This window comes from Nerophis ophidion, linkage group LG10 (assembly GCF_033978795.1).
Source record: "Nerophis ophidion isolate RoL-2023_Sa linkage group LG10, RoL_Noph_v1.0, whole genome shotgun sequence".
Lineage (NCBI taxonomy): Eukaryota > Metazoa > Chordata > Actinopteri > Syngnathiformes > Syngnathidae > Nerophis > Nerophis ophidion.
The window spans coordinates 12,431,755-12,448,632 of record NC_084620.1 but is presented as its reverse complement, the minus strand read 5'-3'; the positions used below and the strand labels follow the sequence as shown (position 1 = coordinate 12,448,632).

At 38.0% G+C, this 16,878-nt stretch overlaps 2 protein-coding genes across 3 annotated transcripts; one reads left to right on the top strand and one right to left on the bottom strand.

The window, feature by feature from the left end:
• Positions 1-207: 207 nt before the first annotated feature.
• rwdd (RWD domain containing 4) lies at positions 208-12,820 on the top strand. Of its 2 annotated transcripts, none has more exons than XM_061912417.1 (6): positions 208-422; positions 5,869-5,949; positions 6,037-6,146; positions 6,217-6,367; positions 6,439-6,547; positions 12,219-12,820. In XM_061912417.1, exons 1-6 carry the CDS (start codon positions 399-401, stop codon positions 12,278-12,280), a joined length of 537 nt encoding a protein of 178 aa, XP_061768401.1. In that variant the 5' UTR covers positions 208-398; the 3' UTR covers positions 12,281-12,820. The 2 variants fall into 2 exon arrangements, with proteins under 2 accessions (XP_061768401.1, XP_061768402.1); XM_061912418.1 differs by having other exon boundaries at positions 12,206-12,820.
• A 179-nt stretch (positions 12,821-12,999) lies between these two features.
• LOC133560190 (uncharacterized) lies at positions 13,000-16,861 on the bottom strand. The gene is made up of 2 exons (XM_061912413.1): positions 15,943-16,861; positions 13,000-15,825 (listed from the first exon to the last, which is right to left on the bottom strand). The coding sequence occupies exons 1-2, from the start codon at positions 16,105-16,107 to the stop codon at positions 13,105-13,107; spliced, it is 2,886 nt and encodes a 961-aa protein (XP_061768397.1). The 5' UTR covers positions 16,108-16,861; the 3' UTR covers positions 13,000-13,104.
• Positions 16,862-16,878: the final 17 nt, after the last annotated feature.

The window sequence follows — 16,878 nt, the reverse complement described above, 5'->3', positions numbered from 1 at the left end:
TATGGCTACCCATCAGCGTTCTTGTTCTGTAACCCTGTACACTGTTTGTTTGTCTAATCTTGAACAGGTTTGTGCTGAAAAACAAAGTTTCGTTGTACTTGTTGCAATGACAATAAAGACCTATCCTAACCTAAGTGACTACTGTACTTTTGTCCAGACAATATATGTCCAGCAGGTGGCAGTATTATTGTCAAACTCGTGTTGCTCGCCTCAAAAGAAGAAAACAATGCTTGACTACGCATGCGCTAATGTCATGGTGGAGCTTCTTCTTACTTCTGGTGAAATCTGGTTAAAGTGTTGCTTTTTAGTGACAGACATGGCGTGTTGGTAGCTCACTCCTCGCAAATATCATCAACCTTAGGAAGAAGACTACGTCATAGGGAAGGAAAAGCGGAATCATGACAACAAACGAGGATCAAGAGGTAGGAAGGAGTGAATAATGACGATGCTAGCTGCTGTTAGCCGTACAATGCTCATTTGTTCATACTAAAAAGCCGTCTATGTCGAACGAACACGGTTTTCTTATTGTCATAAAAAGTGCCCGTTTAAGTTAACATCGACCATGGCTAACCGCTATTTTCCACGTAAAATGCGGTCAAAGGGGGGTCATTGTGGTGACAATTGCTGTCCTAGTGCAGTACTGTTAACTTCATAATTTTGGCCAAGTCACAACATAACTAATGTCACGTTACATAGAATTCTGCATGCAGTAACTTCATGTTCAGTGCAAAATACGTTTCAAAATAAAAGTATGCCAGTATTGACCTGGATCAGGGGGTCACCAACCAAGAGCTACTTCTTGGGTACTGATTAATACGAAGGGCTACCAGTTTGATTCACACTTAAATATATTGCCAGAAATAGCCAATTTGCTCACTTTACCTTTAATAAATAAATCTATATATATTAAAAAAATGGGTATTTCTGTCTGTCATTCCGTCGTACATTTTATTTCCTTTTACGGAAGGTTTTTTGTAGGTAATAAATGATGAAAAAACACTTAACTGAACTTTTTAAAATCGGAGAAAAAACGAAAAAAATGAATATTAAATTTTGAAACATAGTTTATCTTCAATTTCGACTCTTTAAAATTCAAAATTCAAGCGAAAAAAATGAAGAGAAAAACTGGCTAATTTGAATCTTTTTGAAAAAATAATAATAATTTATGGAACATCATTAGTAATTTTTCCTGATTAAGATTAATTTTAGAATTTTGATTACATGTTTCAAGTAGGTTAAAATCCAATCTGCACTTTGTTATAATATATAACACATTGGGCCAAGCTATATTTCTAACAAAGACAAATCATTATTTCTTCTGGATTTTCCAGAACAAAAATTTTAAAGGAAATTCAAAAGACTTTGAAATAAGATTTAAATTTGATTCTACAGATTTTCTAGATTTGCCAGAATATTTTGGTGTCCCAATCTGGAGTGGGAAAAAAACTCCATAGCAAAGCACATATACTAATTACAACATACATCTCGAGATATCTAGCAACAGAGGGAAGGTAGTTCAAGATCATGGTGGTAGGTCGCAGCTCTTCAGGGGCGGCATAGCTCGGTTGGTAGAGTGGCCGTGCCAGCAACTCGAGGGTTGCATGTTCGATTCCTGCTTCCGCCATCCTAGTCACTGCCGTTGTGTCCTTGGGCAAGACTCTTTACCCACTTGCTCCCAGTGCCACCCACACTGCTTTAAATGTAACTTAGATATTGGGTTTCACTATATAAAGCGCTTTGAGTCACTCGAGAAAAGCGCTATATAAATATAATTCACTTCACTTTAATCATAGTAGGTTTAAAGAAATATTTCACAAATATTCTTTGTCGAAAAAACAGAAGCTAAAATGAATAATTACATTTAAAAAAATGTATTATTCTTTACAATAAAAATAATACATTTACTTGAACATTGATTTGAATTGTCAGGAAAGAAGAGGAAGGAATTCAAAAGGTAAAAAGGTATATGTGTTTAAAAATCCTAAAATAATTTTTAATGTTGTATTTTTTATTTTTATAATTGTCTTTCCGAAAGTTATAAGAAGCAAAGTAAAAAAATTTATGAATTTATTTAAACAAGTGAAGACCAAGTCTTTAAAATATTTTCTTGGATTTACAAATTCTATTTGAGTTTTGTCTTTCTTAGAATCATGTCGAGTAAAGCGAGACCAGCTTGCTAGTAAATAAATACAATTTAGAAAATAGAGGCAGCTCACTGGTATGTGCTGCTATTTGAGCTATTTTTAGAATAGGCCAACGGGCGACTCATCTGGTCCTCACGGGCTACCTGGTGCCCGCGGGCACCGTGTTGGTGACCCCTGACCTGGATTGTACACCCATTAGTACACCACCAAAATAAAGATTTGTGATTGTATGAAAGCTTTAATGTAATTGTAATTAAATGAAATTGCTGCTGCAAGTCTTTTAGATGATGGTATAAAATATTGTAATGTTAGCAGAATGGCGATAGGGAAGGATGACAGATAACTGTTTCGGTTGCGAATCTTTGGGTGTCCCACGATTCGATTCACTATCGATTCTTGGGGTCGCGATTCGATAATATATCGATTTTTTTTTTCGATTCAACACGATTCTCGATTCAAAAACGATATTTTTTCGATTCAAAATTATTCTGTATTCATTCAATACATAGGATTTCAGCAGGATCTACCCCAGTCTGCTGACATGCTAGCAGATTAGTAGATTTTTTTTTTAAAAGCTTTTATAATTGTAAAGGACAATGTTTTATCAACTGATTGCAATAATGTAAATTTGTTTTAACTATTAAACAAACCAAAAATATGACTTATTTTATCTTTGTGAAAACATTGGACACAGTGTGTTAAGTTTATGAGATGCGATCCAAGCCACTGTGACACTATTGTTCTTTTTTTATTTTTTTATAAAAGTCTAATGATAATTTCAATGGGGGATTTTTAATCACTGCTATGCTGAAATTATAACTAATATTGATACTGTTGTCGATAATATTCATTTTTGTTTCACTACTTTTGGTTTGTTCTGTGTCGTGTTTGTGTCTCCTCTCAATTGCTCTGTTTATTGCAGTTCTGAGTGTTGCTGGGTCAGGTTTAGTTTTGTAAATGGATTACATTGTTATGGTATTGCTGTTTAGTGGTTTGTTGGATTGATTAAAAAATGTTTCTTAAAAATAAAAAGTGAATCGAATTTGAATCGCACAACGTATTCTATTTGTATTTGAATCGATTTTTTCCCACACCCCTGCTGTTTACAAATCAGCCTTTCATTGGCCTCTATTAAAAGAAAAAAGTACTGTAAAACCTTACTATATAGCAAGACGCTCTCTTGACCAACCCCGTTTCAGGCAATCTCCTCAATGATTGGTCAAAAGGCACTCATGTGACTACAGAGCGCCATGTTTGCTACCAACTTTGAGCTGATGCTATAGATAGATAAATAGATGGATAGCACTTTATTGATTCCTTTAAGAGAGTTCCTATGTGTTTGTTGCGTTTCCTCATTTGTTTTTCCATGTGTAAAATTTCCCTGCTTTACCGGCAAGAATTCCGGAAAGTTTTTACATCACTTTTCCCACAACCCGAAAAGAAGACAAGTATGGGGCGGTATAGCTCGGTTGGTAGAGCGGCCGTGCCAGCAACTTGAGGGTTGCATGTTCGATCCCCGCTTCCACCATCCTAGTCAATGCTATTGTGTCCTTGGACTAGACACTTTACCCACGTGCTCCCAGTGCCACCCACACTGGTTTAATTGTAACTTAGATATTGGGTTTCACTATGTAAAGCGCTTTGAGTCACTTGAGGAAAAAGCCCTAGATAAATATAATTCACTTCACTTCACAAGAGTTTGCCGGTTCGCCGTCAACAATGGACACCGATTACAGTGTCTTGTGTGAGGTAAACACACAACATCTGCATTTTGTTCAGGCCAGAACATACATAATTAATAACAGAAGATATTAACTAATTAAAGCAATTAAATTAAATTACCATGAATTGATTAATGTGGACCCCGACTTAAACAAGTTGAAAAACTTACTCGGGTGTTACCATTTAGTGGTCAATTGTACGGAATATGTACTGAACTGTGCAATCTACTAATAAAAGTTTCAATCAATCAAATGGTTTGAAAAAACAGGCTATCCTTAGATCTCAGTCAAATTTTAAAAAAGCAATTTGGTAACAGTAGAAGAGAAAGTCAAAAACAAATACAAATAGATGGACATTGAAGGAGTAAAAGCAACCAAATGTTGGGTGTAATCATAGATGATAAAATGAACTGGAATGCTCATGAAAATATACTACATAAGGCGCCAAAAAATATATCGATAATGAATAAAGCAAAATATGTTATGGACCAAAAATCACTCTGTATTGTCTGGTGTAACCATATCTGAGTTATGTTTAAGAAATATGGGGAAAAGTAATTATTTCAAAGTGATTGTTAGTCCAAAGCTTATTAAAATTTTGGCAAAATGAGGATAATATTTATTTTTTGGGTCGTTCGGTGTATTTTTTTTTTACCTTTATTGATTGCACCGTCGAATAAGTGTTAGAGAACCTGCTGGTCACTAAACACTGCCTGAATTTAGCACCATACTGCATCAAATATGGCTGCATAATTGTACTTAAACTAAATAAAAGCATGTTTTATTGTAATTTCATAAGGTGGAGTATGTTTCGAAATATAATTAGACATATTATTTTGTTTTATTTCATCATGAAAACTAACGCCAAAACGACAGCATTTGCATGCTTCCAGGCACAGCCGCATACGGTAGAAAAACGTGGCACCTGTCGTTCAGTTGGCCATACTCTTTATACACGGCTATGTTAGCAGATTAAGGTTGCTGTCCCCTAGAGCTCAACCCCCAAATCACAGCTTAGAACAATATACAATACTCTTTTGCAAACACACCTTATAATAATAGAAAAGTACAAATATGCACAAATGGATATTGAATTAACTCAAGAATCTGAGGTATGTTAAAAACAGATCACCTGTTATCTGAGTAAATGTAAGCAATGGTTAGTTGTGGTTTTGATTTTGGCTACATCTACAACCATATATGTCAGGGGTTGGCAAGGCATTTTAGATTTATCAGTGAGTTATGTAGAATATCGCAATATCGTGTGATGATATGTATCGTGAAGTCATTGCCAATACCCTGGTCTAAACTGTATTCAGATGGGAGGGACATGACATCCTTACACCATCCATCCATCCATTTTCTACCGCATATTCCCTTTGGGGTCGCGGGGGGCGCTGGTGCCTATCTCCAGTTCTTCTCAAATGGTGGGGTAGGCCCCCCTGGGGTGGGGTGGTGCGTTGCCAGGGTGGGCGCTTGTGACCTCGGGAACATGCTTTTTTTGCCTTACCAGAATATGATTAAGCGTATATAGCACTTGACTTCAAAACCGGTGTGTTTTTTACTTAATATTAATAAGCGTACATTGTTATACAGAAGTATAGTTATAACAATTTTGTCGACAAATTATACTATTTATAGTCATGGTGGAGAGTCGGGGGGCGAAAAATATTTTCTTCTTCCATGGGGTGCGTACCAGAAAATATTTAAGAAGCACTGCTTTACACATCAACACATCACTTCTATTTGTTGTATTCAATGCTGTAATAGATAAAATAATATAAAAAGATTCTGACTTTCAAAACTTTAAACACTGTGTTAAGTTTTGCGCATCCAGGCTATTTTTCTTTAGTGTAAGAGAGGGCAAAACCTTTTGACAGTCAAGGTTGTCCACCCCTGCCCTGTGTTGATATCAGCCAGTCCCAGGGGCTAAACGGGTGCCACTATTATAAAGACCCTGCAAGGAAAAATAAATGATTGTTTTTCTTTGCTGAATATTTTAGATGGAGTTGGAAGCTCTTCGCTCTATCTATGAGGGCGATGAATGTTTTAAAGAGCTTAGTCCAGTTTCCTTTCAATTACGAGTAAGTACCCTGATTGTTTCTTACTGTAAATAGCCTAAAGCTGGACAAACTGGTAGTTTTCATGCCTTTCAATTCATGAATCCACAGATAGGAGACCTGGAGGACTCCAAAGCATTCATTCTGGATGTAACATGGCCAGAGACATACCCTGAGATTGGCCCACAAATCTCCCTTGATGGCTTTTTTAACAACAGACTGTAAGTTTCATTCTCAACATCTGGTTGTGAATTGTTTTTTAATTAAAATGTATTTTATTGTTCATGTCAGCGCTCCAGGCACAAAGCAGCTCATCCTATCCAAGCTGGAAGAGCAAGTGGAGGCCAACATGGGGACTGCAATGATGTACACACTGTTTGAGTGGGCCAAAGAGAACCAGGAAGCCCTGATGGAGAACCACACACCTGTAGTCACTGCTGTGGTCTGTATTGTTTCTCGCAGAAGTCTTTTTTAAAGATTACTTTGCTGTGACAGACTGCTTATGACCCTCAGACCTTAACGTCCAACAGTGAGGTGACATTGACCACGGCGACTGCCAAAAAGAAGGAGAAGAGGGAGCAGCTGACCAAAGCTCAGAAGAGGAGGATCATTAGTCGTACAGGTGTGGAATGATGCTTTATCACCTCTTGTTCTGACCATCACTCTTATGATAGTATGTTTATAGACAGTTGAAGGGCCCAACTAATTCCAAGAACATTGGCACTTATTTCATGGTTCTTCACTAGGGGTGTAAGGGTACGTGTATTCGTATTGAACCGTTTCGGTTCGGTTCAGAGGTGTACCGAACGAGTTTCCACACGGACATAATAAGTAGCGTACCGCACGTTGTGTAAACAATGCACACCGAGGCACAACACATGGCATGCTAGCAGCGACTGAGCTACGATCGAGAGACTGACCATACCTCTTCTTTTTACCGGATAAGTCCTCTTTCTGGGTGGAGTTTCTTAAATGCCTCAAATGTCCGGCATTTTAAGTTAGGGTTGCGTGTATTTTCAATGTACGTTCGGGGTTAAGAAGGGGTTAAAAACAAAACAAATTGTGCACGCAGCAGCATTCGTGAGGGAGGGGCAGAGACAGAGAGAGCGACAGACTTATGATAAACGCGCATGCGTCAACAGGCTCTGCTTTTCATCCATAGATTTATTAGATTTTATTTTTTATTATCTATAAGCAGGGGTGTCAAAAGTGTGCCCCTGAGGCCATTTGCGGCCCACAGCGAATGTTTTAAAGGCCCATGGTACATTCTAAAAATACTATTAAAATAAACAAAAACAACAAAAATGAAATAAAAAAAGCCTAGAAGTTAAATGTAATTTAGAAAAAGTTGCAATGTTGACTAATAAAACAAACCGTTTTTTTTCTTTCAAACTGTCATTGTTCAAAACATAATATTGAATCAAAATCAATGTTATTATGAATTATTGACCTATCCAAGGTTCCCATTACTTCACATCAAATATTCCACTAAGAAAAATATTTTTGGTGGAAGATTTTGCAAATTTGGTAAATAACCAAAAAATGTATATTTTGTTATTTTCTTACTGTACCGAAAATGAACCGAACCAAGATCTCGGAATCGAGGTACGTATCGAACCGAAATTTTTGTGTACCGTAACACCCCTATTCTTCACCTAAAAATTATGTCTACAAGTAAAGTAACCCCCAAAATAGGCACATTAGTGGTATTCGGCTTGTTTTCCTACACATTGTTTTAACACATTTTGGAACACCCATTTTTGACTCTAAAAGGTGGGCGGGCCTGTATTAGCCTGCTGATGTCACAAGCAGTAGCCCAGTGGCAATTTCATATTGGCTAGCAGGGTTTCCCCTAAACTGCTATGATGATATGATTTTCTTTAAAAAGGCTAAAAAAAAAATAATGTAAACATACATTTAAAACAAGTCTGTTATCATAAATTCGTATTAACGTTCAAATGTTACTGCTTTTTGTACGATGTACTTTAAGATTTTTTCAAGTGTTTCCAGACTTTTAATTACTTTTTTTAATTAAAAACTAGGAACTCATCTAGAATCTTCTTCTGGTGTTATTATGGAATGTACTCATGTTTAGAAAATCTTAACTAATGTCCCTTGATGTCCGTGACGAAAGAGGCTCGCTGCAGCAAGCATGACATCGCACTTGCTTGGCGCTGTTGCTCTCGTTGGACTTTTAGTTCTGAAAAGCCGCCACTGTCCTCTTAATATTTGCACATTTAGTAGACGGCTATCCGTGGGTATATCTGCAATATACATGAAGATCACAGTATTTTTCGAAGTATAAGTCGCTCCGAAAATGCATAATAAGAAGGAAAAAAACATATATAAGTCGCACTGGAGTATAAGTCACATTTTTGGGGGAAATTTATTTGATAAAACCCAACACCAAGAATAGACATTTGAAAGGCAATTTAGAATAAATAAAGAATAGTAAACAACAGGCTGAATAAGTGTAGGTTATATGACGCATAAATAACCAACTAAGAAGGTGCCTGGTATGTTAACGTAACATATTATGGTAAGAGTCATTCAAATAACTATAACATATAGAACATGCTATATGTTTACCAAACAATCTGTCACTCCTAAATACTAAATCCCATGAAATCTTATACATCTAGTCTCTTACATGAATGATGTAAATAATATAATTTGATATTTTACGGTAATGTCTTAATTTCACACATAAGTCGCTCCTGAGCAGAGGTGGGTAGAGTAGCCAGAAATTGTACTCAAGTAAGAGTACTGTTACTTTAGAGATTTATTACTCAAGTAAAAGTAAGGAGTAGTCATCCAAATATTTACTTGAGTAAAAGTAAAAAGTATGTTGTGAAAAAACTACTCAAGTACTGAGTAACTGATGAGTAACCTGTTTGTTTAATGATTACGGCAACAAATAATGCACAAAAACATAAAAATAGCAATGAGCAAATTCAGAGCCAGGAATATGTCTTAAGCAACTAAAACGACAATATATATTAAATAATAATACATTAAAATAAAAAAAATTAAGGTAAATTGAGCCACAATGACTTAACAGCACCATAGGCTCATTAGGCATTCATCGATTGATTGATTGAAACTTGTATTAGTAGATTGCACAGTACAGTACATATTCCGTACAATTGACCACTAAATGGTAACACCCCAATAAGTTTTTCAACGTTAATCAATTACTTAATAAATGACCAAGTCGAGGTGATCTACCTCATATATACATACACACACATATCATATATATATATATACAGTATATAATTTATAGTTATTTATTTTGCCGTTTTTGTTGACACGTTAAAGGTGTTTTAATGAATATACATGCATGTTTAACATATAGATTCTTATCTTTCATGAAGACAAGAATATAAGTTGGTGTATTACCTGATTCTTATGACTTGTATTGATTGGAATCAGACAGTAGTGCTGATAATGTCCACATTTTCAAATGGAGGAGAAAAAAAGTTCCTCCTTTCTGTCTAATAACACATGAAAGTCGTTGGTTTTTGGCATCTTATTTGTCCAGCTTCCAAATTCGTTTTTATCGACTTTACAAGAAATACATTGGCGGCAAAATCCGTAACTCGCTCGCTTGTTTGCGCTGGCTTTCGGAGACTCTTATTTTGTTAGCGCAGGCGCGATGGAGTGGCACTTTTAATGTGAAGACTTGAACTGTGCGATCAGTCTTTAGGCTTTTGACGGGAAGTACGGTTGAAATAAAGTGTCTTTTTTTCCTTTACACTTTTGATTGATTGAAACTTTTATTAATAAGTTGCACAGTACAGTACATATTCCGTACAGTTGACCACTAAATGGTAACACCCCAATAAGTTTTTCAACTTTTTTCGGTTGGATTCGACGTGTGACGGTCACGTGACCGCCTGGTTTTTTTTGATTGGTCCAACGTCACCAGTGACTGCATTTGATTGGTGAAACGCAGGCATGCGTAGATCCTTGAATGCGTGTCTGACAAAATCAAAACAAACAAAGCGTGCATTAACAGATCGATAAAAAAAATAGCGAGTAGCGAGCTGATTGTAGATAAATGGAGCGGAGTAAAAGTAGCGTTTCTTCTCTATAAATATACTCAAGTAAAAGTGTGTTGCATTAAAACTACTCTTAGAAGTACAATTTATCCCAAAAGTTACTCAAGCAGATGTAATGGAGTAAATGTAGCGCGTTACTACCCACCTCTGCTCCTGAGTATAAGTCGCACCCCTGGCCAAACTGTGAAAAAAACTGCGACTTATAGTCCGAAACATACGGTATGTCCACATTATAGACATGCTGACAATGCTCCAGACAGTCACAATGGCGTGCATTTTGTTCAAATCCGGTTTTGGTAGCGCGGTTTTCGGTGATCAGTCTTTTTTCCGGTGGTCAATTTTACGGTACAGGTACATCACTCGTCAATAGTGCAGAAATTATAGGATATATATATATATTTTACCCTGGGGAGGGGGTCACCCACATCTGCGGTCTTCTCCAAGGTTTCTCATAGTCATCCACATTGACGTCCATTATATATATATATATATCAATTCATACTGTTTTACTTGTGTTAATGTTTTATGTTTGTGTAGTTTGGATTTGATGTGAGTTTTTCCCATGGTCTCAAACACACCGTCCCTGCCTGAAAAGTGATTTGCGGAGAATGAGGAAGTATATGAGCCACACCCACTAATTTTTAGAAGAAAAAAATATTTTTACATATGTTACCTGTACCGTACTATAAGCCTCAGATACTGTATATACGTTGCGAAATTAGTAATTTACACAGATTTTGTAAATGTATATTTACATAACTTAATTTTTTCCAAACATTGACTCTCACGTGGCAGTTAAACGGTTGATCAAACAAAACAGAAGTCATTGTCATGGACCCACTAGCTGCGGAAGCTACTGTAGCTCTTCAATCAGCTAAATAGACTCAATAACTCCATGATGACGTCTTGGTGTATTTACTCAGGAATTTGTGAAACTGAAACTATACAAAAGTAATGCTATTGTATGTTAATAATACTAACACAATCATTAACTTGTTAGCATATTAGCTCATGCTAACAACGTTAGCTTGATAACATTTGGATAGCACACACGAAAACACTCCGACAGACATCACACCTCTGGTCTGTTTTTTTTAACGAATACTGAGGTTTACTAGGCTACTGTATTTTAATGTTGGTCATTATGGTGGTACTTGGAGAGCCAACTTTTTTTCCTGAGGTGGTACTAGGTGAAAAAAGATTTAGAGCCACCGCTCTAAAAGGAAGGGCACTAAAGCAGTTAGCAAACTCTTCCAAAAGATTGCAAAAACAATAACACACCTTTTTAGTTTAAATACTTGTTTTTTGTTTTTTTTTACTATTTGTATTATGGCCATCAGCGAAAACAAATCTGTAAATAGCCGCACCGTTTTACAGGCCACAGTGTTCAAAGCTTAGTAAAAAGTAGCGGCATATAGTACAGAAATTACAGTATGTTACAAGTTGATATGTAGAATTTTACAATCCTCTGTGATTCTGAAACTGTGGTACGTGTATGCTAAACAATCATTTAATTACATTTTCAAACAATGTTACTGTTCATTCAAACTGCGTGTGATGTTAGTGGCCAAAAATATTAAATATTCTTGCAAAATAAAACCCCTGCCTTATTTTTAATGAATTAATACTTAAGCATACTATGCTACTTTATTTCAATGTTGGTCATTATGGGTGTACTTGGATACCCAAGGGTTTTCTGAGGTGGTACTTGGTGAAAAATGTTTGAGAACCACTGCTATGAGTGATCTTTTCTTTGTAAAATCTAGCATCTGTATATGATTTGTAATTGGAGACTGTACTCGTGTTTAGAGTAGCTGAAAATGAGCTTCCCCCTACTTACATATATAAATACATATATTACACTAAATACATATAAATATTAAAATATATAATGTTATGCATATCATTTTAAGTAATAATGGGCCATGTCGGCAAAAACATGCAATTAAGTGATCAAAATGCTAGTTTTACATGCCTTTATCCACATTGTCTATGCGAGAAAATTGGCTCCACTTTTGCGAGTGATGTCACACCAAGAGGGGGCAGCATATCGACTCTGAGGATAGAAAAGAGGCATTCCAAATATGTATCTACCGATTTCTTAAAAATTCATTAATATTATGTTATGTAAAATGACTACCAGATTCATTTTCAGGAGCAAAAATACACAAGGAGAACTCTTTAGTGAAATTTCAGTCATCCTGACTAATGTATAGATTGTGTTTTCAGACCACAAAGGGGAATTGCCTAGAGGTTGGAACTGGATCGACGTCATCAAAGTATGTTTTTAAACCTTCCACCACAACATGGCACACATTTAACAAAGAGCACTATTGATTTTTGTCTTGTATGTTTTTCCTCTCTATGCTCACTGTACATCCAGCACGTAAGTGGATTAATATCTGAATCGAGACCGTGTGAGACTGGTGCACACTTCTGTTGCGGTAATTGTTGTTCTCCGCTGTGTTGTAGCTGAGTAAGACAGGAGGCAAAGATGACGATTAACCCCGAAGAGCTGCACTCTTGCTGCTGTCCAAGAAGGTTCTAGCAATGGCCGAATCCACCTTCCAAACTGAGGCAAACCGGACACGAGCTGTGCTCGTGAACATCAATAAGAGGTTCATGTATCGGCAGGATTGTCTGCTTCTTCAGAATTTCTCCAACATGAAGGTACTGAATCCCACTGCCTACACTTTGGTCTGAAAGTGCAAGTGTTACATGTTACAACGTGGTCATTTTAAAACACAATTTTACTCCTTTTGCTATTTTCTCATGATTTTGTTTGACCTGAAAATATCTTGTACATAAATAAAACATTTTGAGTACTTTAACGGATGACCGACTGTGTTAAATTTGTTAGGACACTACATCATGATTATGATGTGAAAATATTATATTAACTTTAAATGAATACATATTTTACCCCGAGTTTCCCTTGGACATTAGGTGGAAATAATATTCATTCCACTGCACATTGTAAATGAGCAAAAGTGAGAAAACATACCTGATGTATGGAAAGACATTTTTATTGTAGAAAGTGCCAAAGTTATATCAGGTTCTGTACACAAATATTGGAGAGTTAAAATCCTCCCCTATAACTGAGGGAAAGTTTTCTTTAAGGTCGGCTACGCCGAACGTTTGATTTGTCTCGATGTGCCGATGATCCTTTTTCGGGAATGGAATCATTGACTACATTAAAGAGACTCCTTTTAAGGGACTTCTCTAACTGTTTGGAAAACTCCTTCTTAAACATGTTTTCAAAGAAACTTGTCATGTCATGTGCATCCTCCACAAAATGTGAAGATTGTTCGTCAGTGCTTAAATCTTCATTGGTGCTGCTATCGCTCAGTGGTAACGTCACTGACACTTTGGACGAGTCAAAAGAATAAGACAAGTCTTCTTCTGTTTTGTTTTCTAAAATGATTGGATATGGTGTTCTCTCGCCTTTTCTGTCGCTCTTTGTTTTCACCCTCTTACTTTTCCTTCTGCCATAGTGGGTCTTCCACATGGATTTGACTTTTTTGAAAATTGGCCTGATAGCTGGTTTGGCTCCTATACAGTCCAGGATAGTACCAGGACAGTCCTCTAGAAGTGGGTGTATCTTTCGCGGCCGTCTTATGAGCCACCTCTTCCAAAGGGATGTCCTGGTGTGAAGTTCTAGAGATGGTGTCTCTTCAAGGTCTGTCGTATCAGATAAAATATTCTTGCCAACGCTGTCCTCTGACACTTTCTTGTCCATATCTTCGGGCTCTTTAGATGAAGACCTGCTGAATCCCCTGCCTTCTGACAACTTAGGGGTGTCTACAACCGCTTTTGATGAAGACCTCCTCGACTCGCAGCCTTCAGAAAATTTGCGTCCAGCCTCTACTTCTGCAACTGATGGACTCTGAGTGAGCCAGTCTTCTGGTGACTTGAGTTCAACATATGCACCTGCTTCTGTTGAAGACCTCTTGACTGTACTGACTTCATGCAATTTAAGTTCAGCATCTAACATTGCAACTGATGAAGGCCTCTTTGTTACCTGGTCTGCTGGAGATAGGGGATCAGCATATGCTCCTGATTCGGATGAAGGCCTTCTTGTGATCCAGTCTTCTGGAGACGTACAGACCGCATCTACTACAGCAACCGATGAAGACCTCTTTGGTACATAGTCCTCTGGGGACTTACAATCAGCATTTGCCAATGATTCCGAAGGCCTCCTTGCGATCCATTCTTCTGGAGACTTGCAGATCTCATCTACTCCAGCAACCGATGAAGACCTCTTTGGGACATAGTCCATTGGGGACTTGCAATCAGCATTTGCTAATGTTTCTGATGGCCTCTTTGTGACCCAGTCCTCAGGTGAGTAAAGATCACTATCAGCTGGTGCAACCGATGAAAGCTTCTTTGCAACCCGATCTTCTGATGACTCAAATTTAGCATATTCCTCAGCTTCTGATGAAGGTCTCTTTGTTACCCAATTCTCTGAGGTAAAATCACTCTCTACTGTTGCCTCAGAAGAAGGCCTCCTTTCCACCCAGTCTTCTAGTGATTTAACATAATCTACTGTTGTGTCAAATAAAGGCTGCTCTGTGGACCAACCTTTTGGAGACATAATTTTACTATCTGCTATAGCAACTGATGGAGGACTCGGCGGTTGCCAGACTTCTGGTGAATTGAGTTTATTAAATGCACCCTCTTCTGATGAAAGCCACCCTGCATCCATGTTTTCTGGCGACATGTAGCCAGTAGAAACAGAGTCTTGGGTGGAACCACACTCCAGCAGATCTGGCAAACATACTGCACCGGCAACCTGCTCATTGAGTCTACTGTTTTCCGTGCAAGCCAAGTTATGTGCTTTACTGATGCTCTCGATGGATTCTGTTGAAAACGTTTCGAGGTAATTACACGGGGTATGTGTAGGTTCCTCTAATCCGCTGGGAAAATTTAGAGACTGTAGTAATTTTATGTCAGCTGCTCCTGCATCCCTCTGTTGATATTCAATTGACCCTTCCAAAAAGTCAGGATAATTACAAGTATCCTCTTCTGCCTCTTGATCTAAGATGTCTGAGTCTCTCTCATATTTGCTGTCACTCATGATGGTTGAAGCACGTGAGCTTTGAGTCCGTGTAGAGGAAGGGCTGCAAATAGATTCCATCTCAGAGTTACAAGGCTCTTCCTCTTCGCTGGTTTTATTCTCATCAGGAGACATTAAGGTAGATTTCATTTTTTCTACTATTGTTTTGCTTGCAGTGTCGATGGTCTCAACAACAGGGTTAATCACATTTAATAGCAAATGCTTAGCCTGGTCGAGGATGGTAGTGGGTGAGGTGGAAGGAGAACCCAAGTCTGCCTCTTCAGATGGAGAAAGTGAACCATCTAATGTTTGGGAAAACGTGGAAGTCTCTTCTGTCTGCAGGTCATCAAAGGTATCTGGATTAATATATTGCTCATCTGTGTAGGCGCTCAGCTCCTCCTCAAAGATTCCAGTGTCGTCCTCTTCCTCAGGGTCCAAAGTATCGGAGTCTTGTGCTTTCTTGGTAATCACGGCGGGCGCCCTTGCAAATATTCCTATTGCTGAAGTGGCGCCGGAACACAAGTCTTCTTCCTCTCGTTCGGCGTATATGATGCGCTGAGAGAAAAAATCCTTGAGGTATTTCTTGATCTTCTGCTGGGTGACGACGCCATACGATGCTGTGTCTATGTTACAGTCCGACGTGGCCCGCTCTTCGGCGTCCCAGTGAGTGATGAGCTGCCGCAACTTGGCGATGTCGCCACTGCTTTTCTCCACAATGCTTTTGATGATACTGTTGATCTTGTCATCCCTTTCTTTGTCTTTCAGGCTTAAAAGTGTATTCTGGTGGAGAAATAAGCAACTGATTAGCGTGCAGATCCTCTACACCTTTCAAAGCTAATTGGCCGTACAATAAAAATTATTTATGTAAATAGGCTTGTTTGTAAGGTGTGTTATTACCTTGTTCTCCTGAGAACTTCTCACAGCTTCACCTAACAGCCCACGTTGTACAAAAAAATCTTTAATGTTCTGTTGAATCTTCTCAAGGGTAAGGACGCCATCTGCTGGCCCGTGTGTGGAAGCCTCCGTGCTCATCTCGGAGCAATTCTGTTGACCTCCGTTCATATCTGATGGCGCCCACCTTTTAAAAATTTATTTTTGGGGGTGCCGTGTTCATAAATTAGCCCTGTGAGTTGTTCCCTTCCGCTAGCGATTACAAACACTTTCTTTTACCGCTTCGATCTTAGCTGTCCAAAGGGCATCTGGATATGACATCAGAACTCTTTGTCATGAAGGGTTGACATCACACTCTGTCATCAAGGCATGCCATCAGCAGACTTTGTCATCAAGGTATGACACTCTGAGCATAATGATCTCCTGCCAGGCAGTCCTCAAAGCCAGTGGTCCCCAACCTTTTTGTTGCTGCAGACCGGTCAACGCTTGAAAATTTGTCCCACGGACCGGGGGGGGAGTTTCATAAAGAAATACAAACATGTGTTCTTACGGACTGTATCCCTGCAGACTGTATTGATCTATATTAATATTTAATGTATATATTGTTTTTTTTATGTTGATTTAATAAATAAAAAATAAAAAAAACGTTTTTTGTTTGTTATTTTAAATTTCTTGTGCGGCCTGGTACCAATCGGTCCCGGTGGTTGGGGACCACTGCTCAAAAGCCTGTCGTCCGAACTAACAAAGTTTCCTGATTGTTGTCTGATCAGTGCTACAAAGAGGTCTACTTGATCCTATAAAACAGTCACTTTATCTGCTAAGTTGACAAATTATATGTGACTGATTTGATTGTGGAGGAAGGCAGCTCTTTCATCAAATAAGAAGCATATTTTTTTAGTAAATCTTACCCTTTCACTAAATATTCCCAAAATCTATATGGAT

Bases quoted from the DNA above. Each gene is read 5' to 3' on its own strand.
- rwdd (XM_061912417.1), top strand. From the start codon at position 399: ATGACAACAAACGAGGATCAAGAG. The intron at 5,950-6,036 runs GTAAGTACCCTG...ATGAATCCACAG, and splicing joins CAGTTTCCTTTCAATTACGA to ATAGGAGACCTGGAGGACTC. The intron at 6,147-6,216 runs GTAAGTTTCATT...TGTTCATGTCAG, and splicing joins GGCTTTTTTAACAACAGACT to CGCTCCAGGCACAAAGCAGC.
- LOC133560190 (XM_061912413.1), bottom strand. From the start codon at position 16,107: ATGAACGGAGGTCAACAGAATTGCTCCGAGATGAGCACGGAGGCTTCC. The intron at 15,826-15,942 runs GTAATAACACAC...TTTCTCCACCAG, and splicing joins GAAGTTCTCAGGAGAACAAG to AATACACTTTTAAGCCTGAA.